The sequence below is a fragment of the Eriocheir sinensis genome, chromosome 22 (assembly GCF_024679095.1).
Source record: "Eriocheir sinensis breed Jianghai 21 chromosome 22, ASM2467909v1, whole genome shotgun sequence".
Lineage (NCBI taxonomy): Eukaryota > Metazoa > Arthropoda > Malacostraca > Decapoda > Varunidae > Eriocheir > Eriocheir sinensis.
In genome coordinates, this window is record NC_066530.1 from 15,286,310 (window position 1) to 15,312,809 (window position 26,500).

At 43.2% G+C, this 26,500-nt stretch overlaps 2 protein-coding genes and 1 long non-coding RNA gene across 4 annotated transcripts in view; all 3 read right to left on the bottom strand.

Moving 5' to 3' along the window:
- Positions 1-316: 316 nt before the first annotated feature.
- LOC127002125 (bromodomain-containing protein 4-like) lies at positions 317-9,071 on the bottom strand. The gene is made up of 2 exons (XM_050867710.1): positions 8,778-9,071; positions 317-4,253 (listed from the first exon to the last, which is right to left on the bottom strand). Exons 1-2 carry the CDS (start codon positions 8,980-8,982, stop codon positions 1,888-1,890), a joined length of 2,571 nt encoding a protein of 856 aa, XP_050723667.1. The 5' UTR covers positions 8,983-9,071; the 3' UTR covers positions 317-1,887.
- Positions 9,072-9,308: 237 nt separating this feature from the next.
- LOC127002127 (uncharacterized) lies at positions 9,309-12,600 on the bottom strand. Its single transcript, XR_007755759.1, has 2 exons — positions 11,992-12,600; positions 9,309-11,112 (listed from the first exon to the last, which is right to left on the bottom strand). It is a non-coding gene; the product is annotated as an uncharacterized LOC127002127 (long non-coding RNA).
- Positions 12,601-13,271: 671 nt separating this feature from the next.
- The window catches only part of LOC127002126 (mucin-19-like), a 29,366-nt gene continuing 16,137 nt past the window's right edge, over positions 13,272-26,500 (bottom strand). For both annotated transcript variants that reach the window (XM_050867712.1, XM_050867711.1), the window contains exons 3-7: positions 21,955-23,074; positions 20,836-21,108; positions 19,745-19,970; positions 16,636-16,928; positions 13,272-14,301 (exon numbers count right to left, since the gene is read on the bottom strand). In XM_050867712.1, coding sequence (XP_050723669.1) covers positions 16,701-16,928; positions 19,745-19,970; positions 20,836-21,108; positions 21,955-23,074 — 1,847 coding nt within the window. In that variant the 3' untranslated portion in view covers positions 13,272-14,301; positions 16,636-16,700. The remainder of the gene's footprint in view (positions 14,302-16,635; positions 16,929-19,744; positions 19,971-20,835; positions 21,109-21,954; positions 23,075-26,500) is intronic.

The window sequence follows — 26,500 nt, forward strand, 5'->3', positions numbered from 1 at the left end:
TAAATTATTGTATTCATTGTTGGTATTGTTATAGCTTTTACTATTTCTTACTATTACTACCACTGCTATTGCTACTACTTCTACTACGTACTACTACTACTACTACTTTTGCTGTTTTGGTGGTGGTGGTGATAGCATTATATTATATTCTCATACGCAAAGAAAAGGGGGAAAGATAAAGAGGGCAAGTATATATATATTTTTTATTAGAATATACAATATGTGTATTGGAAACTGATTAAGGTTTACATAAGTACAGATATGTGCGATATATATATATATATATATATATATATATATATATATATATATATATATATATATATATATGTATATTACACAAACACACACACACACAGACACACCTTACAATACTGATTATAATTTGTTTCACACACGCCTAGCGGACGGTGCACTATAACTACTGTTTTATACTGTTGCTGCGGATTATAATGGTGCTGTTGCTGTTTTTTCTTTATTCCAGTAGGTTTGTGGACACTCGATCACTGTTAGCGGGCGGGCGATTTTTTTTATCTTTCATGTTCCAACGAAATACTGATCACAGTTTTGTTGTATTTTAGGATCACCTTTTTTTTTACTAATCAGCTAGCTTTCACTCGTTATTATTTACGTACACGACTGAAAAGAATTCGTTATTTTTATGTCACATGATTCACTGTTGATTTTAGTTGCTCGAGTAGAAAGAATCAGCAGTATTTTTTTTTTCATATCACTCACTGTCTCTAAACCAAGTATAGCCTTTCACTTCTTTCCCATTATTTATTTTCTCCTCGCATGGAAAAAGGCAACACGATTATCTGTAAGTCACTTATGCGCTTGTCACTTAGCCTCCACTAAGTTTCACAAAGCTCAGTCAGTTCACCAACAAAAGTTTCATGGGTTGATTGCCCGACGTGTTTATTTGGTAAGGTTAACATCTATTTACAATTCACCGAGGATAACGCACGAAAGGATATATGTGAAGACAAGTATTATTTGTAACCTCTTCAGAAACAATATTTTCATGAACACTGATCACCAACGATGGAATAACCTCATGTAGTAAGACATTAGACATTACATTAGCAACTCAATATACCTACAACACAATTTCACTGGTATTTCGCCTATGTATAGTCCAGTTTACCCTTTAAAGTTTTCTGTCAAGGATTCATCGTATGCCGTATTCTTTTCGTTGCATAGTTTATATAATAATTCACCACCAAAACAACTATTATTTTGCAACACCATAAATTCACTTGATGTTCCGTAAGCTTAAGCAATTTCTCAGTTTACGCTTTAACGTTTTCTATGGTAGGGGTTAACATGCCATTTTCTATTAGTTACTGAGTTTACATTTCAGCGGTAACACAACCATTACTCTGCAACCCCATTGATTCACTAATATTTTTCAGTCTTTTCAAGCAAATTGTTCAGTTTATTCTAAAATGTTTTCTCTTGTATAAGGAATCAACTTCCCATTTTCTATCTGTTACACATTTAAGGAAGAACGCTTGTGTTTTGTTTCCTCTGGCCTGACTATTACAGTTTCTTCCCTTTATTTATTATCCCCATTTCTTGATATTTGAAAGTCAGGCGTATAGTGGTAACAAGGACATGGTCGTGGTGGTTGCTCTTTGCATCGACAGTTTCTCGGTATAAACACAAGACTCTACCTCTAACCAGCAGCTCTCTTCCTTTCTACCATCGTCACAACTCAAACTCACTTCCATGATCTTATTCACGAGTTTTGGGTGGGCGAACAGTGGTCAGAGTTCAGGTCTTGTGTGTAGGAGTGTATGATTGCAGACTTAACCGGAATCTTAAAAAAGCGTGTCTACCGAGGACAGCATTAAGAGCCATTCTAGGTCCTCGTGGTGGTGAGCGTTACGGCGAATCACTCGATCTTCTAAGTGCCTTGTGTCCTGTTAACCCAACGAGTGGCAGACGAGAGAAGAACAAGGGTCTCTTTTCTGTATCCTTTTGAACCGCACCCTGGTTCCCCTCTTCGTTCTTTACCACGGAAGCCAAAAATAATGCTTCCTCTCTTCCTTCGGTTGCTTCATATGTGTTATCATCAAGGATCATCCACTGTTCTTCCTTTTCCTCCTCCTCTGTGTTGTCTGTCTCATCCCTCCTTTCTTTCTTCTCTCCCTCTACCTCCTTTCCTCCATGCTTCCGTCCTCTCCGTCTCTCCTCTTCCACCTCATGTCTAATTTCTCCATGTTTTCTTCTTTGTTTGTCCACTTCTTCGGCTTTGGTTTTGTCATGTTTTTCCCTCTCCTCCTCCTGCTCCTCTTCCTCTTCTTCACCCATGTCCACTCTTCTTATCTTGTGGAAGAGTGAATAGCCTTCCTCCTCTTCTTCCACTCCCACTCCTCTTATCTCTCGAAGTAATGAGTAGTCTTCCTCCTCTTCCATATCCTCCTCATCCACATCTTCAATTACCTCCTGAATTAATGAGTGATCCTCCTCCTCTTTCATATCCTCCTCATCCACATCTTCCACTGTTCGTACCCCTCGAAATACTGAATCCTCCCCCACCTCATCCTCCTCTCCCTCTTCTTCCTCTTTGAGTTGAATTCCCGCAAGTGCAGTAGGGAAGTAAACAGGTCCTCCCTTTCTCCCACTCGGGCTTCCAGAAAGGGCGAAGAGGACCTCAGGGTGGTTTCGAATGGTCTCCGGGGGTGCTCGTAAGGTCAGATAACGTCCATCACCAATAAAAGTCCCCAGTTCGATACCCGGGGGCTGGTAATGTACTGGGGCAGGATGAGGACGTGGGCTAGGACTTGGGGCTAAGTCTGGGGAGGGTTCAGGGATGTGTGCTGGGGAGGAGGATATCTTTGGGGTGATTGTCGGGGAGATTGGAGTGGCGAGGACTTTGGGGATTAGATCATGGTGGTTGGGGGGGATGGAGGTGGAGTGCTGGGTGGTGGAGGCGTCAGACTCTTGGGAAGGAGGAGTGAGAATTTGTAAGACTGGAGGGTTCTTAGTGGAAGGTCTTCTCCGTTTGGGGGTAGGTGATAACTCGAAGAAGGAAGGAGGGAGTGTGACGGGTTCCTTATTCTTGGGTCGTATGACAGGGGAGGGGGTCGTAGTTTTAGTCGTGGGGGGAGTAGGTTTCGCTGAGGTCGTCTCCACTGGGTGTTTGGGTCGTTCCCTCACCTTACCCCCATCCTCATAATCGTCGTAGTAGTAGTAGTCTTCATCACTGTAGTAGTAATAGTAGTCGTCCTCATCAGACTCATGGGTAGGTGATGTTGAAGGGAGGTCGGGGGGTGTAGGTCGCTGTACGGGGGCAGGAACAGGCTTACGGCGTTGGGGTATTGACGGGAACTGGGCAGCAGGGGGTAGTGTGTCCTCCAGGAGGGTATCACGGTGGTCCTCAGTGGCATCCTCAATAGGGGGTGCCACAGGAGGTCTCTGACGGGTACGCTGACGTTGGGGTATTGACGGGAACCGGGCAGCAGGGGGTAGTGTGTCCTCTAGGGGGGTATCATGGTGGTCTTCAGTGGCATCCTCAATAGGGGGTGCCACAGGAGGTCTCTGACGGGTACGCTGACGAAGGCGGATCAACTGTGCCCTTGTGATTGAGGCTGGGGTGGTATCTGCCTCCTCTGGGTGATGGAGCTTCTTCCGCGGTGTTTGTAGAGGAGGCTGAAGGTCAGGTTCGCTTAGGGTGCTTGGATGCGGCAGTGGTCGTGAAGGTGGTGGGGGTAGTGGTGAGGGAGGTGGAAGAGGCCCTGGGAGTGGATCTTGTGGGACTGGGATGAGGAACGGTGCCTTTATGCCCTTGGGGAACACCGTGGTTACATCTGGTGTCGGAGTCGAGAACACCTGGGCTACACCTGGTGCCGGAATCGATAGGAAGTCATCATCGTTATCATCAATCGTCAGGTCCTCATGCACGAGCCTTGGGTCATCTAAATGCATAAGAGCAGCTAACACAACACTTGGCAGGGGTCGGCTTGTACCTGGGGGCGCCTTACGGTACCCATGGTCCTGGATAGTCACCCCTCCGGAGATCACTGTGTTGAGATGCGCCGCCTCATGTTCCGATACGGGTACTGAGGCGGGGAAGCTCCTTGCCGCACTGGATAAACTGACCGTCGAGGCTGCGGTTGAGGGTGGCCAGAAGGGTTGCGCTGGGATGAGACCTCTCTCCCCCGGGTTGGTAAGAGTGATCAGGGCCGGGGGTACTCTGCTGAGGTGCTGGCCTGATGCTCCTCCACTCAGACACACCACGACGACACCTGCAACACACACCACGGTCACACACAGCACCGGTCCACGCTTACACATAGCGCGGAGTTTCGGGCACACTGACTGACCCAAAGTGAAGGGCAGCGGCGAGAAATGGAGAGTGTGTAGCGGGAATGGATAGAAAGGATAGAGAAGAAGGCGTGGACAGATGGAATAAAGGTGATAAGAGTGGAGATGAGTGAAAACGATAGAATAGAAAGTGGAGATGGATGGGAATGTGAGAAAGTGAGGATGGAGGGAGAAGAAAGAGAAGAGGGCGTGGATAGATAGAAAAAAAGGTGATATGAGAGTGGAGATGAATGGAAACGATAAAAAAGAAAGTAGAGAAGGGGGATAAAGAGAATGGGGAAGGTATAAAGGGGGAGACAGATAGAAAGTGAAGGGTAGAGGGCGCGGATAGATAAAAAAGGGTGATAAAAAATTTAGATGGGTATAAAAGGAACAAAAAAGAGTAGATATGAATGGGAATGAAAGATACGGGTGGAGATGAAAAGAAAAGGGAGAAAAAGTGAAAGGTGTTGGGAGAAAATGGGAAAAGGGGAGACGGGGAGGTAAAGGTCGAGGTCGAAGATGAAAAGAGAGGGAAGAAAGTTTAATCAAGGGATGAAAAGGAAGGGATAGAATGAAGAGAATGGGAAAATATATTAAAGAAAGAGAAGTGGACATGGCTGGAGGGAAATAGAAGGGGATGAATTAGGAGGAGGAGGAGGAGGGGGAGGAGGAAAAGAGACAATAAGACCAGGTGGTGAATCAGGACCCCTCTCTTTTTTCTCCCCTCTCTCCCTTTCCTCCCCTACACTCCCTCACACCCAAGAAAGGCAGGGGACAAAAAGAGCAAGTTGTGAATCTGTACTCTCCTTTCTCCCCCTTGCCTTTCATCTCCCTACACGCCCTCACACACAAAAGAAGTTGTGAATCAGTACCCTTCCATTCTTCCCCTTCCCTTTCCTCCCCTACACTCCCGCACACCCAAGAAAGGCAGGGGACAAAAAGAGCAAGTTGTGATTCTGTACTCTCCTTTCTCCCCCTTGCCTTTTCTCTCCCGACACGCCCTCACACTCAGTTAAAGAAGGGGGCAAAAACGAGCAACTTGTGATTCTGTACCCACCCTTAAACCCCTTCCCTTTTCTCTCCTACACTCCCTCACACTCAGAAGTTGTGAATCAGTACCCTTCCATTCTTCCCCTTCACTTTCCTCCCCTTCACTCCCTCACACAGTTAAAGAAGGGGGCAAAAACGAGCCACTTGTGAATCTGTACAGTCGGGGTCGTTGTCGGTCTTACACTTTTATACTGAGCAGGAGGCAGATTTCCATGTCCTTAGCCTTTCACTTCAAGTTCGCTCTGAGCCTGTCACCGCGACCCCAACGTTCCCTTCCTCTACCTCCATGCTTCCTACACCCACCGGCACATCCCAAAAGAAGTGAATCAGTACCGCTCCGTTCCCCCCCTTCCCTTTCCCTATACTCCCTCGCACCAGTTCTCCCTTGTAACCCACCTTTCACCTGCTGCATCAAACACCGACGTAGAGGATTAGAACCCCAAACCTCTATAGATGCGAGATGATAGAAGGAAAACAGAAAGTAGAATGAGATGGAGTGAAAGACGAGAATGCATTGGGCAAGGAGTAAGGAAAGTACGTCGTTGTTGAAAGGGGAAATTAAAGCATAGTTGGTTGTTTTTGAAGGTATGTTAAAGATGCGCGTGGTCTTTATGCTCATCTCCGTCACATTGGTTCTTGAGTCTATTGCGAGTATTTATGAAGAAGAGGGGACTGAAGGAGTGCAGTGGGTTGTGTTAACGAGGGAAATAGAAGAGGATGGATAAGACCTAGCAGTGTAAAGGAAGTTAGATGGAAAGTTAGGGAAAGAAAGACACGGAAATGAAGGAAAAGGAAGAAAAATGGTGAAAAGGGAAGAAGGAAATTTTGGGATATTGAAGGAAGAAAGGTGGAAAATTATGAAAGAAAGAAAAGGGAGGAAAAAATAACAAAAGAAAAAGGGGAAAGAGGGAATTTTGGGGAATATAGAAGGAGGAAAGGTGGAAAATTTGGAAAGGAAGAAAAGGGAGGAAAAAAATTACAAAAAAAAAGGGAAGGAGGGAATTTTGCGATATAAGAAGGAAGAAAGATGGAAAATTAAAAGAAAAAAGACAAATATATAAAAGGAAAAGAAGAAAATAAAATGACCTGATAGAAATGAAAAGGGAAAGGAGAAGAACGTGGGATAGAGAAACTGAGGGAAGATGTTGTTTGAAGGAGGAATGTGTGTGTGTGTGTGTGTGTGCCAGGTGATGTAACTAACCTCACCTGAATTGTCACCCACCTGGAAAGTTATGCAATTCAGCCACGGGGGCCAACAGGTGGTTACGGTGAGGATGACACACACACACACACACACACACACACAAACACACACACACACACACACACACACACACAAACACACACACACACACACACACACACACACACATTTCACAATCATCATCATCATCGGTTAGTGGTGTTGGTGGTGAAGTTTTCAGTCTCCCTTCGCGTTATACATCGCCCTCCCCTTCACCCTTCTCCCTCTACCTAATCTGTTATAATATTCTCCCTTCCTTGCATCCTATTCTTTCATCACCCTTAATCTCCCTTTTCCCCAATTCTCCCTTCACGCTAAATAAGTCACCCTCCCTTTACCCTTCTTCCTCTACCTTACCCTATTATATTCTCCCTATTCTTCAAGCGCCCTTAATTTACGTCTTATCCTATTCTCCCTTCATACTATATCACCCTTGCACCCTTTCACTCTCCCTTGTCATCATACTGCACTTCCCTCCCTTATTCCCTCTCACTTTCCCTCTCTCCCTTCCTCCCTCTCCCTCCTCCTCTCTTTCCTCCCTCCTCCTTCTTTCCCTCCTCCTTCCTCCTCCCTCCTCCTCCTCCTCCTCCCTCCTTTCCCTCCTCTTCCTCCTTCTTCCCTCTCCTCTTTCCTTTCCCTCCCCTAACCACAGGTGACCGCCAACTCGTTACGCTTGCCAGGTGTGACGAGGGAAAGTGTCAGGAAGAGGAGGAGAGGGAGGAGGAGGAGGAGGAGGAGGAGCTAAAGAAGTAGGAAATTACGCTGGAAAAAGTTGAAGGAGGAAGAAAAAAATAGTGAAGAAAAAAGGAGAGGGATAATGAGAGAGAGAGAGAGAGAGAGAGAGAGAGAGAGAGAGAGAGAGAGAGAGAGAGAGAGAGAGAGAGAGAGAGAATATCAAGGTGTAACATTATTGCATGTTACCTGCTGCCTTAACTAATTAACGTAACACTCCCACGACGTGAAGATAATTAAGCATCACCACCTGTGTCGCAAAGGTGTGAGGAGGAGGAAGAAAGGTGTAGGAAAAAGAGGGAAAGTGATGAATAATGAATGAAGAGGAAAAGTAGAGGAAGACAAGGAAGGAAAAGGGGAGGAGAGGGGAAGAGAGAGACAATGTGGACAGGAGGAAGAGGAGGAAAGGAGGGGTAAGAGAGGGAAATTGATTGATATAAATGGAGGGAAAGTAAAGGAAGAAAAGAGAAGGAAATAGGGGAGGAGAGGAGAGAGACAATGTGGAAAGTAGGAAGAGGAGGAAAAAGGGAGAGGAGATGAAAGACAAAGTGGAAAGGAGGAAGAGGAGGAAAAAGGGGAGAGGAGATGAGAGACAATGTGGAAAGGAGGAAGAGGAGGAAAGGAGGGGAAAAAGAGGCAAAGTGATTTAATATGAATGAAGGGAAAGTAAAGGAAAAGAAGAGAAGGAAGAAGAAGAGGTGAAGATTAGAGACAATATAAAAGAATGGATGAGGAAAATTGAGATGAAGTAAGGAAGAAGGAAAATAAAGTAGAGTATAAGAAGAGAAGCAAAGGAGTAAGGGAGAGAGAAAGAGAGAACGAAGATGGAGAGAAGAGGAGTGAGAAGCAAAAACAGACGATGATGTAGATGGGAGAGGAATGCATACTCGTGGGAGGAAAGAGGAGAAAGGGAGGAAAGAAGATGCGTGCAGGGTCAGTGGAGGGAAGAAAAGGAGAGGGGGAGTAACACGAACGAGGGAGGAAAGAGAGGAGGGGAGATAGACGTGAAGGAGGAAGAGGAGGAGGAAAGGGTGGAAAAAGGGGAAGGGAGTTTGACACGAAGGAGGAAGAGTAGGAGGGAAGGGAAGAATGGGAGAAGGAGAGAGAGGGAAGATTGATGCGAAGGAGGGAGGAGGATAAAGAGGACGCATTTAAAGGGAAAGTAAAATAATAATAAAAATAATAATAATAATAACAATAATGACACACACCATAGTAACAAATTTCGACATTGAAGGTAAAGTTTAAAGAGTTGTTGACATTACTATAGACAAGAAAACATTACTTCACTTCTCTTTAGATATAATACTAAAAAAAGAAAAAGAGATATTCACGTTAAAAAAAGTTCTGAAAAAATATTAACCAAATCTAATAGTCCATAATTTTCTTTAGTCTTCCAACGTGAATTAAAAAAAGAAAGACATTAATAGCAACTTACATAGCATAAAGTTAAATGTGGATGCCTTTCTTAGTAGTGATGGTGGTGGTGGTTGAGGGGGACAGCGGCGGCGGTGGTGGTGGTGGTTGTGATTACAGCTGGTGGTGGTGGTGGTGGAGGTGGAGGGTAAGGAATCAAGTGGCGGAGATATGACTTTCCTCCGTCTCTCCATGTTTTGCTTACGTTTTCTCTCCTCCTCGTCCATGTTTCCTTCTCTCTCCCTTTCTCTTCTCTCCTCTAATCTTCGTTCTTCTTCAGTTAACCATTTATCTCGAGCATTCCTACACACACACAGACACAGCAGTTGGTTTATATATATCCGTCTCTGATTTTTTTTTTTTTTTTTTTTTTATATTTCAAAATTTGCCCTACTAACAATTTTCCACATCCATACTTTTTTTCCTTTCAGTTACTTTCTTTCACACTTCTCATTCTTGTTATTATTTTCGTCTTTGTGATTATTATTTATTATTTATTTATTATTATTTTTTTATATTTCAAAATTTCCCCTACTGATAATTTTCTACATCCTTACTTTCAATTGCTTTCTTTCACACTTCTTGTTATTATTTTCGTCTATTGTTTTACTATTTAAGCTTTGGCACATTAACATTTCATTACGTTCTGTTTTCCTTTCCCTTTGTTTCCTCTATGCACTTATTTTAACACTATTTACACCTGTGAGTTTATATATAGAAGTAACCTCAACCTTGGAAGACTAATGGATGTCGCCTCAGTTCATCTAATTATCTATATCACTCTCGACAATATGTATCTGTTATTACCTTTTTTTCTTTCTTTGATAACTGTCATTTTACACCTTCATTTGTTTCCATTCACCTTTTCTTCGCTAATTAACACTTCGGCAGGTAAAGTTATCGTGTATGTATTAATTAGTACACCTCAAAATATCGAACTCGCGTCACACGAAGCATTTATTTTTGTCTATATTGTCTTTATTAATAACTTTACGCATGTCTTTTTCATACTGCGTAACATTCAGCGAAACCTTCATTTGTTCTTTCAGTTTTTTATTTCTTTTTATAGCATGCGTCTTCTTTATCGTTTTGTAATTTCTTCCATTTTCTTGCTCCTCATTTTTTTTCTATCTACATGTTCAGCATCTTAATAACGTGTAAAGTCCTGTACTCACTCAGTTTTCATAATATCTAAAAACATCTTGACTCTTTCGTAATCTCCTCGTGGTCGTAATTTTTTTTCCATCTTCTTTTCAATATATTTCTACATGTATTCTTTTATCTTTTTCAGTAAAGCTGCATCATTTTTTTATAAGGCTCACATCCTTGTAATCAGTTTTCATCTCATTCCAAGGCCATCTTCACTTCTTTACCTCTTAGTTTTTATCTCACTTTATTTCAAACACAAACGCATCGTATCACCCCAATTTAATTCAGTCTTCTATTCCACAGTTCTCTTATCACGTCATTTTTCATATACATCAGGTTCACTAATTTTTTTCAGTCAACCATTGCTTAATCTCCATGCTTTTTTTCTATTTATTTTCAAACAAAGACACATCACATCTTAATTAAATCCAGTCTTTTATTTTCCGTCGGTTCTTCATCAGTTTTTCTTATCACGTGTGTACCTCAATTCGACAAGTTTTTTCAGCCTCTCGTCATCCCTTGGTCTACTTAGCTCTTTTATCTCACTTTTCAAACAAAAAAAAAAAACGCGCATTACATGACATCAATCAAATCCAATCGTTTATTTCCCGGTCGTTCTTTAGCAGTTTTTCTTATCACGGGCGGACCCCATTTCTTCGTTTCTCAGTCCATCATCATTTCTTGGTCTACTTAGCTTTTTTATCTCACTTTCGAAACAGAAAAAACGCGCATTACATCACCGCAATCAAATCCAGTCGTTTATTTTCCGGTCGTTCTTTAGCAGTTTTTCTTATCATGCGCGGACCTCAGCACGGCAAGTTTTTCTTAGCTAGCACCCGGTCACCCAGCCAGCCAGTCAGACACACACCCAGCTAGCCACTTCACTTTCCCTTTAGTGGAGTAATGATAGTATGCGAGCGAGACATTGAAAGTAACATATAACAGGTTTTCCTTTGGCGTAACGTCGAGGAGGGATGGAGCAAGTAACCAATCAGTCAATCTAGGTGTGAAGATTCGTAGTATCTTGAAGGGTTGACCAGGTAGGCACAAACACATCCGCTACAGGTGTATAGGAGAGGTGTATCTGTTGGTTAATTGAACAGGTAGCGACCCAGCCATTCAGCCAGTGAGTCAGTCCTTTCCTTTTCATCTCAGGTACGATCTCGCCTGAGTAGACACTTGTAGACAGGTGAGCAGATGATGGTTACCTGTGTACACGGAGAACAGGTAGCGAGAGAGCCAGCCAGACAGTCAAATCACTTCACTTTCCTTTAGAATGAATATTGCAGAGAAAAAAAGACGAGTAAAAACTATTGAAGAGGGCGGGGAAGGAATAGATCGAGAGAGGAGCAACTTGTTTAGATGTAGCGAAGAGGAGGTGGAGAAAGAACGAAGGGAGAAAAGAATGACGAACTTGATTAATATATAGTAAAGGGAAAAAGAGGAGAATAGTGTAGATGCATAGAAGAAGAGAAGAAAGGACGAAAGAATAAAAAAAGAGTAACGTAGTGATATTGAAAAGGTAGAGAAGAGGAGGGAGAAGAATAGTTTAGAGATTTATCAAAGAGAAGGAAGGAAGGAAGAATTAGAGGTAAATTCTGATGATATTGCAAAGGTAGAGAAGAGAAGAAGAAAGAAGAATAGATTAGAGATTTATCAAAGAGAAAAAGAAAGAAACAACAGAGGAAGAAGTAACTCATAACATAGAAAAGAGGAATAAAGAAAAATAACTAGATATACCAAAGAGAAGTGACGCAAGAAAATTAATTACGAATCTGGCAAAAGGAGAAGAGAAAAAAGGCGAAGAATAGTTTAGATGAAAATAATGAAAAAAAATGAAGTAACTTGTAATCTGGCAAACGTAGAGAAGATATAAGTAGTAGTAGCAGTAGTAATAGTAGTAGTAGTAGTAGTAACCTGTTGAAATGTTACAAAGAAAGAGAAAAGAAGAGGAGAGAAGAGGAGTACTAGTAACCTGTTGTAATTTGGCACAGATCAAAGATGAAAAAAGAGGAAGATTAGAAGGTAGAAAATAAAATAAGAGAAAAAAAAAGAAGAGCAGAGGAGAGAATGAGAGTAACAGTAACCTGCGTCGACGTAGCGGAGAGGAGGAACCCAAGTGCTGAGGTGTGGTCGAAGTCGTGAGCGGCGGGTGTCTGCGGGGTGGTCACTGTCACGCCTCTGTGCTGTTTTTACCTGGCTGAGAGCGGGGAAACTACACCTGGGATGCGTCCAGATGGCGTGTGAGGAGGAGGAGGAAGAGGTGGAGGAGGAGTTGGTAATAGCGTCTTTTTTTTTTTTTTTTTTTTTTTTTTGTGCGTTCTTTCTCGTTTCCATATTACTGTCTTCCTTGTTCTTTCTTTCCTTTATGAAGAAGAGGAGGAGGAGGAGGAGGAGAAGAGGAGTTCGTAATAGTAGCAAGTCTTCTCTCTTCTTCTTTTCTCTCCTCGCGTTCTTTTTCGTTTCCATATTACTGTCTGCCTTGTGTTTTCCTTCCCTTATGGAGAGGAGGAGAAGGATAAAGAGGAAGAAGAAGAGGAGGAGGAGGAATCTTCTCTTCTCCCTTCTCTCTTCTTGCATTGTTGTCGTTCTTATCTTTTATGTCGAGGAGGAGGAGGAGGAGGAGAAAAGGAAGCAATACATTCTTTCTCCCTTTCTGCATCTCTCTCTCTCTCTCTCTCTCTCTCTCTCTCTCTCTTTCTTCCCCCCCCCTCCCCCCCTCCCCGTCTCCAAGGCCACACACCTGCCTCGGGGCAAACTTAAAGTGGGGAATGCGACAGAAAATGATGATGATGATGATGATGATGACTGACTAGGCCATTACCTGGTGAGACGTGTCCGAGTTAACCCATTTATGTAACCATCTCGAGTGGAACCTTGGCGACGCTCTTAATCATCATCATCATCGTCATCATCATCATCATTATAAACCAGTATTAGTTCACTGTTGGATAAAGGCCTTTCCTAATGTTCTCCGGTTCTCTGTCTGATGTTAGTGCACTTCATCGTTCTCCGGTAAAGGTTCTAATTTCGTCTCCACTTGGTTGGCCTACTCCGGGAAAGGTTCTAATCTCATCTCTCCTGGTTCTCCATCTTGGTCCGGTAAAGGTTCTAATTTCATTTCTCCTGGTTCTCCATCTGATGTTAGGGAACTTCATCTTGCTCCGGTAAAGGTTCTAATTTCATCTCTCCACCTGGGGCTCCCTCTGGTGTTAGTGTACTTCATCCTGCTCCGGCAAAGGTTCTAATTTCATCTCTCCTGGTTCTCCATCTGATGTTAGGGGACTCCATCTTGCTCCGGTAAAGGTTTTAATCTCATCTCTCCACCTGATTTGCTGTCTGATGTTATTGTACTCCATCCTGCTCCGGTAAAGGTTCTAATCTCATCTCTCCACCTGGTTCTGTCTGATGTTACGGGACTCACTCAATCCTGCTCCGGTAATGGTTCTAATTTCATCTCTCCAACTGGTTCTCTTTCTGATCCTAGTGTTCTCCATCCTGCTCCGGCAAAGGTTCTAATCTCATCTCTCCACCTGGTTCTGTCTGATGTTACGGGACTCAATCCTGCTCCGGCAAAGGTTCTGATTCCGTCTCTCCACCTGGTTCTCTAATATTAGTGTACTCCATCCTGCTCAGGTAATGATTCTAATTCCATCTCTCCACTTGGTTCTCTGTCTGATGCTAGTGTTCTCCATCCTGCTCTAGCAAAGGTTCTCAATTCATTTCTCCATCCTGCTCCAGCATAAGTTTTCAATTCACTCCATCTGATGTCTCCTTTTGGTGTTACTGCACTCTATCGTATTCCAGTAAAGGTTTTCAATTCATCTCCACCTGATCTTCTGTTTCCCCAGACTTGTACAACTTCTGGGCTGTTGCGGTTACTTTGGTCGTCCATCTGGTGTCTTTTTCTACACATATGATCTGCTCAAGTCCACTCCAGATTCTCAATAGTCTTTAGAGTATTTCCAACCTCTAGATGATGATGACTTGCTACCCCTCCACATTGTAACATATTTCTCCTTCTCTCTTTCTGTTCTTCTTAGTCTTTTCGCAATAATTCTCTCCATTCCTCTCTGCACTTCTTAGCTTTTTTCTCTCGATATTATTTTAGTGTGTCGTCAAGTTTCTGAAGCGTATGTTGGGGCTGATAATATACTCTGATTGTACACCTGTCTCGTCATCGGAAGCACGTAGCAGGTAACCGGGAAACCTTGCTGATGGATGATGCAATAGCTCGCTGGTGGAAGAGGTTTTGGTGGCGGTGACGGTGGTGGTGGTGATGGTTAAGATCGTGTATAATATAATCTTTCTTTTCTTTTCTTTCCTCTTTTTCTTGTGTCTTCCATTGTCAGGGTGAAAGAATAATCTTCGTTTGACGTTACGAGTATCTTGAGTACCTGTGGAAAGCATAGCAATTAGTGATAGTTATGAAATCGTTTATACTTTTGATAATGATGGTGATGATTAGGTAAAGAAATCTGATGGTGTAATTATGATATGAATTGATGATACTTGTCAAATGATGATGATAGCGATGATAACACTACCCTTTTCATAGTTGTTTTCTTCCTTTTCTAGGCCTACGAAATTGCAAATCATTTCTCTCTCTCTCTCTCTCTCTCTCTCTCTCTCTCTCTCTCTCTCTCTCTCTCTCTCTCTCTCTCTCTCTCTCTCTCTCCTTTTTTTTCTATTTATTTCTCCATCTTACAAATTGCAATTAAATACAATCTCTCTCTCTCTCTCTCTCTCTCTCTCTCTCTCTCTCTCTCTCTCTCTCTCTCTCTCTCTCTCTCTCTCTCTCACCTGTTGCAATGCGTCGTCTGGGAAATCTTTGGGTGTTCTCTTTCTCAGTCTTGGAAATTTCTCGCCCTATCACTCCACATCAATTGCCTTAACCTTGTGTCGCAACGTAAAGCTGGACACTGCATCAGACCCCCTCCCCATCCCCTATACACCCCTACTCTCTCTCTCTCTCTCTCTCTCTCTCTCTCTCTCTCTCTCTCTCAAGACATATCACCACAGAGTTAGGAAAATACAGTACAAAAAAGAAGCAAAGAGAATATAATCACGTTCTAATTTACTCCTTAATTGAATAGTCATCATAAAGGAAGGAAGATAAAAAAAAAATGCATATAAGAAAGAGGGAGAGAGAGAAGTGGTAATGATTTTCACCTGTAAGAAATTATAAAGTAAGGTTAAGATAAAGAAAATAACATGAGAAATTAACCACCACTAAAGGTACGAAAATCACACAGTTGTAATAGATAATAATGATCATAAGATAGAGAAAATAATAGATACAAAAACACTATCCATCATCAATAAAAGAAATAGTTCCCATAAAGCAGAAAAAAAGATAATAATAATAATAATAATAATAATAATAATAATAATAATAATAGTAATAATAATAATGAGCTTTCCATTATGTCTTATCTCTGTTACATTGCTCCTCCGATTTTTCTTTTGCGGTCAGTGTTTCAGATGGTGTCGATAAGAGAGAGAGAGAGAGAGAGAGAGAGAGAGAGAGAGAGAGAGAGAGAGAGAGAGACTGACCTACCTACCAAGTCTATATTTCTCTCCCTCCTCCTCTCTCCCTCCTCTCTCTCTCTCCCTCCTGTCACGCTGCTCGTAACTCCTTCCATCTATCTCTTTCCTCCTCCTCCTCCTCCTCCCCCTCCTCCTCCTTTCCACACTACATATTTGCTCTCATCTCAGCATTCCATCCACATACATCACTGCCTCCTCCTCCTCCTCCTCCTCCTTCTTTGGTCATCACACGAAAAGGGAAGATTCTGAGGCAATACTTCACGCTCTGAAGGAGGAGGAGGAGGGAAATTGGTTGCCGAAACGGTGTCGTGTCAACCACAGTCTACTTCCTGAGAGAGAGAGAGAGAGAGAGAGAGAGAGAGAGAGAGAGAGAGAGAGAGAGTATAAAAAATATCTATAATGTAACACGTACAGGAAGATGAAGAAATAGAGATGTGGGCGTTTGGTGTGAGCTTAGTAAAGAAATATAAAGAAAATTAACTAAAGAAACAAATACAGAGAAATACAGATGAAATAGAATATAGTGTTTGGTATGAAGTTAACAAGACAAAGATAAAGAAACAGAGGATTAATTTGATGAGGTCAGAAAAGAATGATACAAAATAGCTAGAAGGGGAGGGAAAAAGGGAACGGAAAGGAGAGATGAAGCATAGAGAAAAAAAAAAGGCATATTTAGCGAAAGGAAAGAAGAGAGAAGAATAATGATGAGGAGAGAAGGGAGAGGAGAGGTAAAGTAAGAGAGAGAGAGAAGAGAGAAGGGACATTTAGCGAAAGGAAAGGAGAGAGAAGAATAATGATGAAGATGAGAGGAGAGAAAAGAGGGAAGAGAAGGAAGAGGAAAGGGAATACTGGAGAGAGAGAGAGAGAGAGAGAGAGAGAGAGAGAGAGAGAGAGAGAGAGAGAGAGAGAGAGAGAGAGAGAGAGAGAGAGAGAGAGAGAGAGAGAGAGAGAGAGAGAGAGAGAGAGAGAGAGAGAGAGAGAGAGAGAGAGAGGAAAAAGGAGAAGGGAGAGAAGGGATGCTGGAGGTAAGAAGGAGAGCACATCAAGGGAGAGAAGAGAAAGAGAGGAAATGTTGAAGGGAAGGAGAGAAGAAATAACAATGGGAAGAAGGGAGAGGAGATAAAAGGTGATGCTGGAAAAAGAGAGAGAGAGAGAGAAATAAAAAAAGAGAAGTAACTTACCTATTAAAACAGAAAACGAGGCAGCAACAGCAACATTTCAACGGTAACTCCAGCAAACACCCTCATCACAGGAATATCGTATCGAGTATCTCCGCGGTGAGGATGCGATGGGGGGCCGTCTCGTCCACCTCGGGCAGGGCGAAGACGCGCTCGTTGAGGGAGTAGAGGTACGGGGCCGACTGGCAGTCCACGTTGTACCACCAGTCACACACGAAGAACGCCTGGTTGAACATGGTGCCGTTGGGACAGAGGAACGATGCCTGTCGCCCGTCCAGATCGCAGTAATGCCATGCCTGAAAGAGTGAAGTGGGGGTCATTTGCATTCATTAAGTATTTGGTTCTCGTTCGCGCCGCAAGAATTGATTTAGCGTCATTTCGTGGTGCCTTTTGGACAGGAACGAGGTCTTTGTCACGTCCAGATCGCAGTAATGCCATGCCTGAAAGAGTGAAGTGGGGTCAGTTGCATTTCGTCTCCATTTGCACTATGTTAGAAATCGTATGAGAAGAATTTGTGTCCTTTGGTAGTGGCGTTGGGACAGGAACGAGGTCTGTGCCTTGTGAGAAGAATTTATTTAGTCATTCTAACTAATGGGAAGGCCGGAGGTGCGTCGCTTCACCCACTCGCCGCCTCTACTCCCAACTAGCTGTCTTTCCACGCAGCTGCCCGATCCATCCCAAGTCCTTCCCGGCAGGATCGGTCGACTTGCCCTACCCATGAGTTACGAGCGTCCCCATGGCCTCCTCCACTCAAGGTTGTCTCGTCCAAAACAACTATGGACGTTCGGGAGGCGCGCCACGTGTCTATATAGCCGGAGTTGGCGTTCACGGACTAAGCTGGTGGTAACCGGCCTTGATTCAGTTTCACGGAGTAATCGCTGGTTGGACACGGTCATTTCAGCGTCCTTTTTTATCCCTTATGCTTTGCCTCCTCCGCGTGAAGGCTGTTTTTCTCTAATCTTCCTTCTCCAAGAGGCACACACGGCTATCATTCAACAAGTAAGGTATCCCAAATATCGCAGTTACCCCTAAAATGGCAGTGCATCAGAGAAAACGTCATCTTACGTCTTTACAAGGGACACTTTCCAGCCTTTCAACCTCCGTATCGGCTTCTCTCGTACAATGCATTTCAGAGCAGTAAAGTTAGGTGTAAAGGGAAACTAACATATTAACGTGAGCCATTAATCCTATATAACCTAACACTCAACAAACACCCACCCACACAACCCTTGCACCCTCTCACCTGACACCTGTAGCCTCCACATTAACGTAGAAACGAGGCCAAGGCAACTCAGAACATAGCATAGCGTTTGACAAAGTTCCTCACCAACGACTGTTGCTTAAATTACAGGCTCACGGAGTAGAGGGTAAAGTTTTGAACTGGGTCAAGGCGCGCTTAGGCAGAATAAGCAAGAAAGAATGCAAAAGATCGTAGGTATCTATGTGACTGGGATGGGTCCCGTTGTTCGTTATTAGGTATTTATTTTGTTTATTATATCAATGACTTAGACACAGAGACTAGTATTGTAGTGACAGTAGTGGTAATAGATGATACTTAGATGAGTAGAGTACGAGTTCGGACTGTGACGCTAGTATTCTCCAATTCTCCGCTGTGAACTTAATTATAAGACGGATGTCATGGCAGATGCAGATGGAGTTCAATGTAGAAGTCAGTATTATAGAGAACATAACCACAACTATTGCTCACATAACACTCTCTTTTAAATGACATCAGGGAAAGTAGTCTTATTTAGGGGATTTAGTCTTATTCTGAGTCTCGGTCACCATAGTCACGCAGAAGCCAAGCTAGATATTAATAGGTGGTACTGGGATTTATTTCATGAGTGTACAAGCCAGAAGCAAGACTATATTTTCTACTATATTTAGACTAATCTAGACTCATCTTTCAGTTCTGGTCACCCCTACTATCAATGGATATCAAAATGTCTATAACGTTAGAGAGGAAATCGTAGAGGAGGAGTGATGATCAAGATGAAGAGGGGTCAAGGAAAATAGTTAAACTCATAACAAGAAAGAAAGGCAATTTACACTTGCAGGAAAGGGTGGTACGAACATGATCGAGGTTTATAATAAAATATAATTAATATTTTAATATGAGATATCATATAGTTAGGTGAGAACGGTAGGGTACTGAAATAAACATACCCGGTTTAAAAAAAAAAATTCAGATTCAGAATAGGGACATAGGCAAAAAAATTATACGCAGTAATAGGGTGATGATGGGTGAGTGGCTTAGGTAGTCAGCCATGACAATTGTCAGCATTCAAAAAATAGAAAAGATAAATTCATGGACAGCGATATTAGGGGGACAAGGAGCTTTAGGTTTTAGGATGAGAGCATTGGGGTCGCTGCTTCATCTCAAAATCTTCTGCACTTTACTCTTATAGCAGGAAAGATAGTAAAAATGACAACTGACATCATACCGTGTTTCCTTAATCTTCATAACACACGACAATCACACACACACACAATCCTCGCACCCTCTCACCTGACTGACACCTGTAACCTCCACATTAGAATAGAAACGAGGCCAAGGCATCTCAGAACACAGCAGGAAAGATAGTAAAAAGGACAACTGACATAATACCGTGTTTCCTTAGTTTTACATAACACGACAATCTCTCACCCAGACCCTAACACCATCTTCCACATTAGCATAGCAACCGGGCCAAGGCATCTCAGAACATAGCGGGAAATATAGCAAAAAGGACAGCTGCATATTACCGTGTCTCATTAATCTTACATAACACGACAATCTCTCACACACACAACCCTATAGCATCCTCTCACCTGACTGACACCTGGCCTCCGTATCAGCGTAGAAACGAGGCCAAGGCAACTCAGAACATACAAAAACATAGTGCTACCGTAATCCCTTAGCTCTAGATAACAATACTAAGACAAACACACACACACAACCCCAGCACCCTCTCACCTGCCACCTCGCCTCCGTGTCACCATAGAAACCGGTCCAAGGACATCTCAGAACGTGGAATAACTTGGTGTAACAAACGTAATATCGCGAATCTTTGTTTCTAGATAACATAACAGAAGAAAGAGACCCACACACACACCCCTAGCACCCTCTCACCTGACACCTCGCCTCCGTATCCGCGTAGAAGCCGGGCCAGGGCATCTCGGAGCAGTAGAAGTTGGTGTAAGGGACAACGGATATGATAGGGTAGTCGAGCCCAGGAACGCCGGGGACAGTTTCCACCAGGGCGCTGAGGGAGGCGAGTCGCGGGAGGAGGTAGGAGTAGAGGGACTGGCGAAGCATTGGGGGCAGCACTATGGTCGAAGGGTCCACGCCCGCTGACCTGGTAAAGAGATGGATGGGTTAGTTCTTGTAAGGTGGTGGAGGTGCTGGTGGGTGACTTCGTGCGTAGAAAGTTGATTCGTGGCTTTTTTTCTACGTTTTTTTGTCTACTTGTTTTTATTTCTTTTTGCGTGTTGTTGGTTTGTTTGGAGTTTTTGTTTAGTAATTGATTTATTGATTGATTCTGGAGTGTTACAGATTTAGATAAGGGCGATTTAGAAAGTTGATGTGGCCTTTTGTCTACGTTTTTTGCCTACTTGTTTTTATTTCTCTTTTGCGTTTAGTTGGTTTGTTTGAAGTTTTTGGTTAGTGACCGATTAATTTTGGGTTTTTAAAGGATATAGATAAAGTGACGTCGTTGATAGGAAGTTGATTTCTTTTTTTTTTTCTTTTTTTTCTACGTTTTCTCTATTTTACTTTGTCATTTATTTTCATTTCCGTGATTCTTATGATTTTGTCCTTGTTTTTATCTTTATTTTGCATTTTCTCAGTTTCAGTTTTGATTCGTGATTCATTTACTGGTTGATTGGTTTTGTAAGTTTAAAAGATATGAACAGATTATATTTAGTCGTTTGAAGTAGAAAGTGATTAAGAAGTGTAAGAAAAAGAATCATAAACACGAATAAGTATCTAGATGAATTTGATAACGGCGATCAGATAGGGTGATAAAAGGGAGAAAGAAAGGGAATTTATGTAAGTGTAATAAGTATCAAAGTATATAAGTATCGAATAAGTATCTAGATGAATTTGACAACGACGATCAGATAGGATGATGAAAGGGAGAAAGGGAATGCTTATGTGTAAGGTTATGACATTTATATAAACAAACACACTAACAAACAAACAAACAAACAAACAGTACTCACGGGTCATTGCCTGTACTAAACGGACCAAATTCTCCTCCTCCTTCCCCTCCTTCTGCTCCTCCTCCTCCTCCTCCTCCTGCTCGTAGTGATATTCCTTCTACTCCTCCTCCTCCTCCTCCTCCAGCTCGTAGTGATATTCCTCCTCCTCCTCCAGCTCGTAGTGATATTCCTCCTCCTCCTCCTGTGGTGAATCCTCCTCCGCCAGGGTTGGTAGGGAGGGTGATCGTGGCAGGGGATGCGTCTCTCTGTACCGATGACCTGAAGCCGCTGCCCCTGTAATCGTCATCAGCATTAGCATTACCATCATCATCAGTATCATCATCATCGTGGTTAGTGTCCTCAGAAACCTCATATTTATTACGTTGTATCATTTTCATTCTAATTGGCAAAGGAAAAATGTATAAACAGTTTGTCATCCTTATTATCATCATCATCTTCGTCATCGTCGTGGTTAGCGTCATCAAAAGCTTCATACTCATTACGTTTAATCATTTTCATTCTTACTGGTAAAGGAAAAAGGGATAAACAGTTGAGGGATGAAAGAATTAAGGCACAGGTTAACTCTTGCATTAGGAAGCGGGACAGCATAGGGATAAGCTTATGCTGTAGAAAGTTATGTCATCAAAAGCTTCATACTCATTACGTTTAATCATTTTCATTCTAACTGACAAAGGAAAAAGGGATAAACAGTTGAGGGATGAAAGAATTAAGACACAGGTTGACTCTTGCATTAGGGAGCGGGACAGCATAGGGATAAGCAAAGAATTAAGACACAGGTTGACTCTTGCATTAGGAAGCGGGACAGCATAGGGATAAACTTATGCAGTGGAAAGTTACGTGCAGCAAAGCGAGTGTGAGGGGAGAGCAGATTTCAGAGTTTACCAGAGAAAGGGATGAAAGAATAAGTACCCAGATTAACTCTTGCAGTGGGAACCGGGACAGCATAGGGATAATCTTGAGCAGTAAGAAAGGGTGGAGAGAGGCATGCAGCAGACGAGTTCCGAAGAGCAAGTTGCATGAGAACGACAAGACGGCAAGAAAAGCAACATAGTGAACTTGAGTATAAGATCGTAAAGAGAACCACTTAGAGGACCTACCCGAGAAAGGTCACGCACTTACCTTTGCTGGGAGAGCGCCACGAGGGTCAGGAAGTTCACCACGATGGACGGGTCGAAGTACTGGGGTGTGGTCTGACCGGGGGGAGCTCTGACCCCTGGCATGCTGGCCCTTAGACCCCCAATGAGCCTAGACTCGAGAAGCCTCATTAGATCACCCACTTGCGACCCTTTGGAAGGCGCCCCTCGTCCTGGAGTAGGCCTCGTCTCGGGTCTTGCTGGTCTGATTCCCGGTCTAGCTTGCACGTTGAACCTTCTCTCCACCGTTAAAGGCGCCTCTCCGCGGGTTTCTGGGGTTGGAGGGCGTGTGGATGGGGTGATGGAGGGGGTTCGAGGTGGGGGTCGTGAGGATAGCACAGATTGGCGGATAGGGAAGCCAGGCAGGGAGGTAAAGGTGACTGGTATCGGATGAGCGTCGATTTTCAGCACTCCGGAATGCACCCCACTTGGATCCTCCCCTGCTCTCCTCTCCGCCTTGCTCCCTTCCTCCCCAACACGCAGGCTTCTCCCCCTGCCGGATTCCTTGCCAGGGGAGTTAGCCACCCCTCCCTTCTTCGTGGTTTCCTGGGGTGGTTCTGGGGCCTCGGTAGCTCCCAAACTATCCTTGAACTGGTTAAATTGCTCCTTCATAAGTCTGGCTAGGATGCGTTTGTTTGGGCCCCTTGTTCTTGTGGTTGAGTTTGTAGGGTTGGCTGTGGTAGTAGGGTCTGTGAGAGGTGGTGGTGGTGTAGTAGTTGTTGTAGTAGTGGTGGTTGTGGTGGTGGTGGTAGGGGGCTCTGTACTGGTAGTGGTGGTAGTGGGAGGTGTTGTAGTGGTTGTAGTGGTAGCAGCATCACCACTACTACTACTACTACTACTACTACTGCCAACCATTACACTACTCCCTATAGCTGGAGGCACCACTATCCTACCACTACTACTGCCTCCTACCACTCCACTACCACTACTACTACTACTACCCCCAACCACACTACGTCCGATCACGAAGATGTTCATACCAGGAACCACTACTCTTAGGACCTCCACGCCCCCTATAGTACTTCTACTACTACTACTACTACTACTACTGGTGATGGTCGAGAAGTTGATCGTTTTGCTGGATGTATGCGATGCCCGTACAACACCTGTGGAGATAAAACAATATTCAGGTTAATTAGATGCTTCATGAGTTACCTGTGGAGTTGATTGGATAGGTAATGGAATATACAGGTTAATTAGATGCTTCATGAGTTACCTGTGGAGTTGATTGGATAGGTAATGGGTTAGACAGGTAATTAGTTTCAGTACAGGTGTTAATTAGGTGACGAAAGGAAGGAAAATGAAGGGTTGGATAAATAAAGGAGATACAGGTTAATTAGATGCTTTATGAGTTACCTGTGGAGTTGATTGGATAGGTAATGGGTTAGACAGGTAATCAGTCTCAGTAAAGGTGTTAATTAGGTGACGAAAGGAAGGAAAATGAAGGGTTGGATAAATAAAGGAGATAAAACAATATTCAGGTTAATTAGATGGTTCTTGAATTACCTGTGGAGTTGATTGGATATGGATAGGTAATGGGTTAGGCAGGTATTAGTCAGTACAGGTGTTGATTAGGTGACGAAGGGAAGGAAAATGGAGAGTTGGATAAATAAAGGAATAAATAGAAAATAAATAAATAAAAATGAGTAGAGAAGCAAACGTGTTTAAGAGAAGAAAAATGAAGTTAGATAAATAAAGAAATGAGATAATAAAATAATAAATATAAGAAGAGAAGCAAAAAATTAGTGATAGACGGTGTTTTATCACCTCACTAAATAAAACAAAGAAGAGGAAGAAAGAAAGGAAGACAAGGAAAAGAAAATAGGAGGAAGAAGAAAGGAGAGTAAACGGAAGGAGGAGAAAAAAAATGGGGTTAGCCTGCTCATGCGTGTGTGTGTGTGTGTGTGTGTGTGTGTGTGTGTGTGTGTGTGTGTGTGTGTGTGTGTGTGTGTGTGTGTGTGTGTGTGTCCTCGCATTGTCTTTATTTTTTCTCTATTTTTTTTGTCCCGAAAGCTGATTGAATAGGTAAGGCAAGGTATCTTTTTTTTTTCTTATCTCCTCAAGAACATTAAGGAAGAAAATGTCAAGTGTTTGTGGCATTGATGGAAGGGGAGTGTTTGAGGAGGAGGAGGAAGGAGGAAGGAGGCAGAAGAAAAAAGGTAGATGGGGAGGGGGAGGACAACGAAGGAGAGGAAGAGGAGGAGGAGGAAAAAAGGAAAAGGTAGATTGGAAGGGGAAAGACAGCGAAGGAGAGGAAGAGCAGGAGGAGGAAAAGGGAAAAGGAAAAGGTTAATTGGAAGGGAGAAGACAACGAAGAAGAGGAAGAGAAGGAGGAGGAAAAGAGAATAGGAAACAGTAGATGGGAAGGAGGAAGACAACGACGGAGAGGAAGAGGAGGAGGAGGAAAAGGGAAAAGGTAGATAGGTAGATGCGAATGGGGGAGACAGCGAAGGAGAGGAAGGAAAGGAGGAGGAGGAGGAAAAGGGAAAAGGTAGATAGGTAGATGCGAATGGGGGAGACAGCGAAGGAGAGGAAGGAAAGGAGGAGGAAAAGAGAATAGGAAACAGTAGATGGGAAGGAGAAAGACAACGAAGAGGAAGAGGAGGAGGAAAAAAGAGAGGAAAAGGTAGATGGGAAGGAGGAAGACAACGAAGAGGAAGAGGAGGAGGAAAAAAGAGAGGAAAAGGTAGATGAGAAGGAGGAAGACGAAGAAGAGGAGGAGGAGCAGAAGGAGGAAGAGAAAACAAAATAAAGGAGGGGGAAAGGAGGAAGAGGAGAGAGAGAAAATGGTGGTGATGATGATGGTTATAAGAAGCAAAAACATAATAATAATAATAATAATAATAATATGATGTCACATAAATCAACACGCTTCGTCTATTTATTCTATTGTGAGTTGATTTATAGTATTTACACATTGAATTATTATTATTACTATTTATTATTATTTTTATTATTATTATTGTTGTTGTTGCTGTACAGGGAAAAAGTTAAGAGGATAATTTTGCTTCATAGATAATAACAATAGTTCTTAACACACACACACACACACACACACACACACACACACACACACACACACACACACACACACACACACCGCACTCATAACTCCTGCCAGTAAGTGTGTCATGGATGTGTGGGTGTGGGTCGCTCGTGTGTGTGTGTGTGTGTGTGTGTGTTTAATGGGCCGTATTTAAATGACCTAATCAGTGGCCCCATTAAACTAACCTCATTTAATTGAACACCACGCCTATCTCCTCCCTTCTTTCCCTTCCCTTCCTTTCCTCTTCCCTCTCCTTCCCTTCCCTTCCCTCTCCTTCCCTTCCCTCTCCTTCCCTTCCCTCTCCTTCCCTTCCCTCCCCTCTCCTTCCCTTCCCTCTCCTTCCCTTCCCTTCCCTTCCCTTCCCTCTCCTTCCCTTCCCTCCCCTCTTCTCCTTTCCCCTTTCCATCTTCCTCCTTCCCTCTCCTCCTCTGACCCCCTTCTCTTCCTCTTCCTCTTCTCTCTCCTTCCCTTCCCCCTTTACTTCCTTCCTTCTCCCTCCCTTTAAACATGATTCATTTCTTGCTTGGCCTAAAAAGTTTCACGTGTTCTTGGGAAACTATATTAAGTGTTTGTTCTGTAATGTTTCCTTGTCTGATATTTGTTTTCTCTCGTCTTCCTCCTCCTCCTCCTCCTTGGCCTACTCATTACTCCCTATTCTTTTTCCTTCTTATTTCTTCCTCTTTTCTATAATTTCTTCCTTTTTTCTTCTTTCCTCTTTTGCCCATTCCTGATCTGTTAATTCTTTCCCTTTCTTTCATTCTTTCTTCTTCTTTATCTGCTTATTCTTCTACTTCCTTTACCTACTTCCTTCCTTTTCTCTCCTTTCTTCCTCTTCTTTTCTTCATTCCTCTTCTCCCTCTTCCTCTCCTTATTCCTCCTCTTCTTTTACTCTTCTTTCTTCTCACCTTTCTTCATACTCTTTATCCCTTCCCACTTTTCCCTCCCTTTCCATCCCTTCTCTTTCCCTCTTTATTTTCCTCCATTTCCCATTCTCCTTTCTCTACTTCCTCCTCCTCTTCTTCCTTCTCCCTTCATTCTTTTGTCGCTTTCATCTCCTCTTCTTCCTCCTCTTCCTCTTCTCGAAACCTTGGTAAGTTGTTTTTTTCCTTGTTTTTTTTCTAATACGGAACTGTTATTTTCCTCTCTCTCTCTCTCTCTCTCTCTCTCTCTCTCTCTCTCTCTCTCTCTCTCTCTCTCTCTCTTAGATATCGTCCTGTTTGTCTTCCTCTTCCTTCCTTCCTCCTCCTCCTCCTCCTCCTCCTCCTCCTCCTCCTCCTCCTCCTCCTCATGTCACCTCGCCCTCCTTCCAATACGTACTTTCTTCCCCCTTCCCCCATTCTCTCTCTCTCTCTCTCTCTCTCTCTCTCTCTCTCTCACGTAGTGTATTTCCCCTTACTCTTTAGCTCCTCTCCCTCCCTTTATTTCTCTCTCCTCTCTCCATCTTTCCTCTCCTTTCCTCCATCTCATCTTCCCTCTCCCTTTTATC

What these genes read in the sequence shown, in the direction of transcription:
- LOC127002125 (XM_050867710.1), bottom strand. Translation starts at nt 8,982, where the DNA reads ATGGACGAGGAGGAGAGAAAACGTAAGCAAAACATGGAGAGACGGAGG. An exon ending in CACATTTAACTTTATGCTAT is followed by an intron (nt 4,254 to 8,777) that starts GTAAGTTGCTAT and finishes TGTGTGTTGCAG; the next exon opens with GTGTCGTCGTGGTGTGTCTG.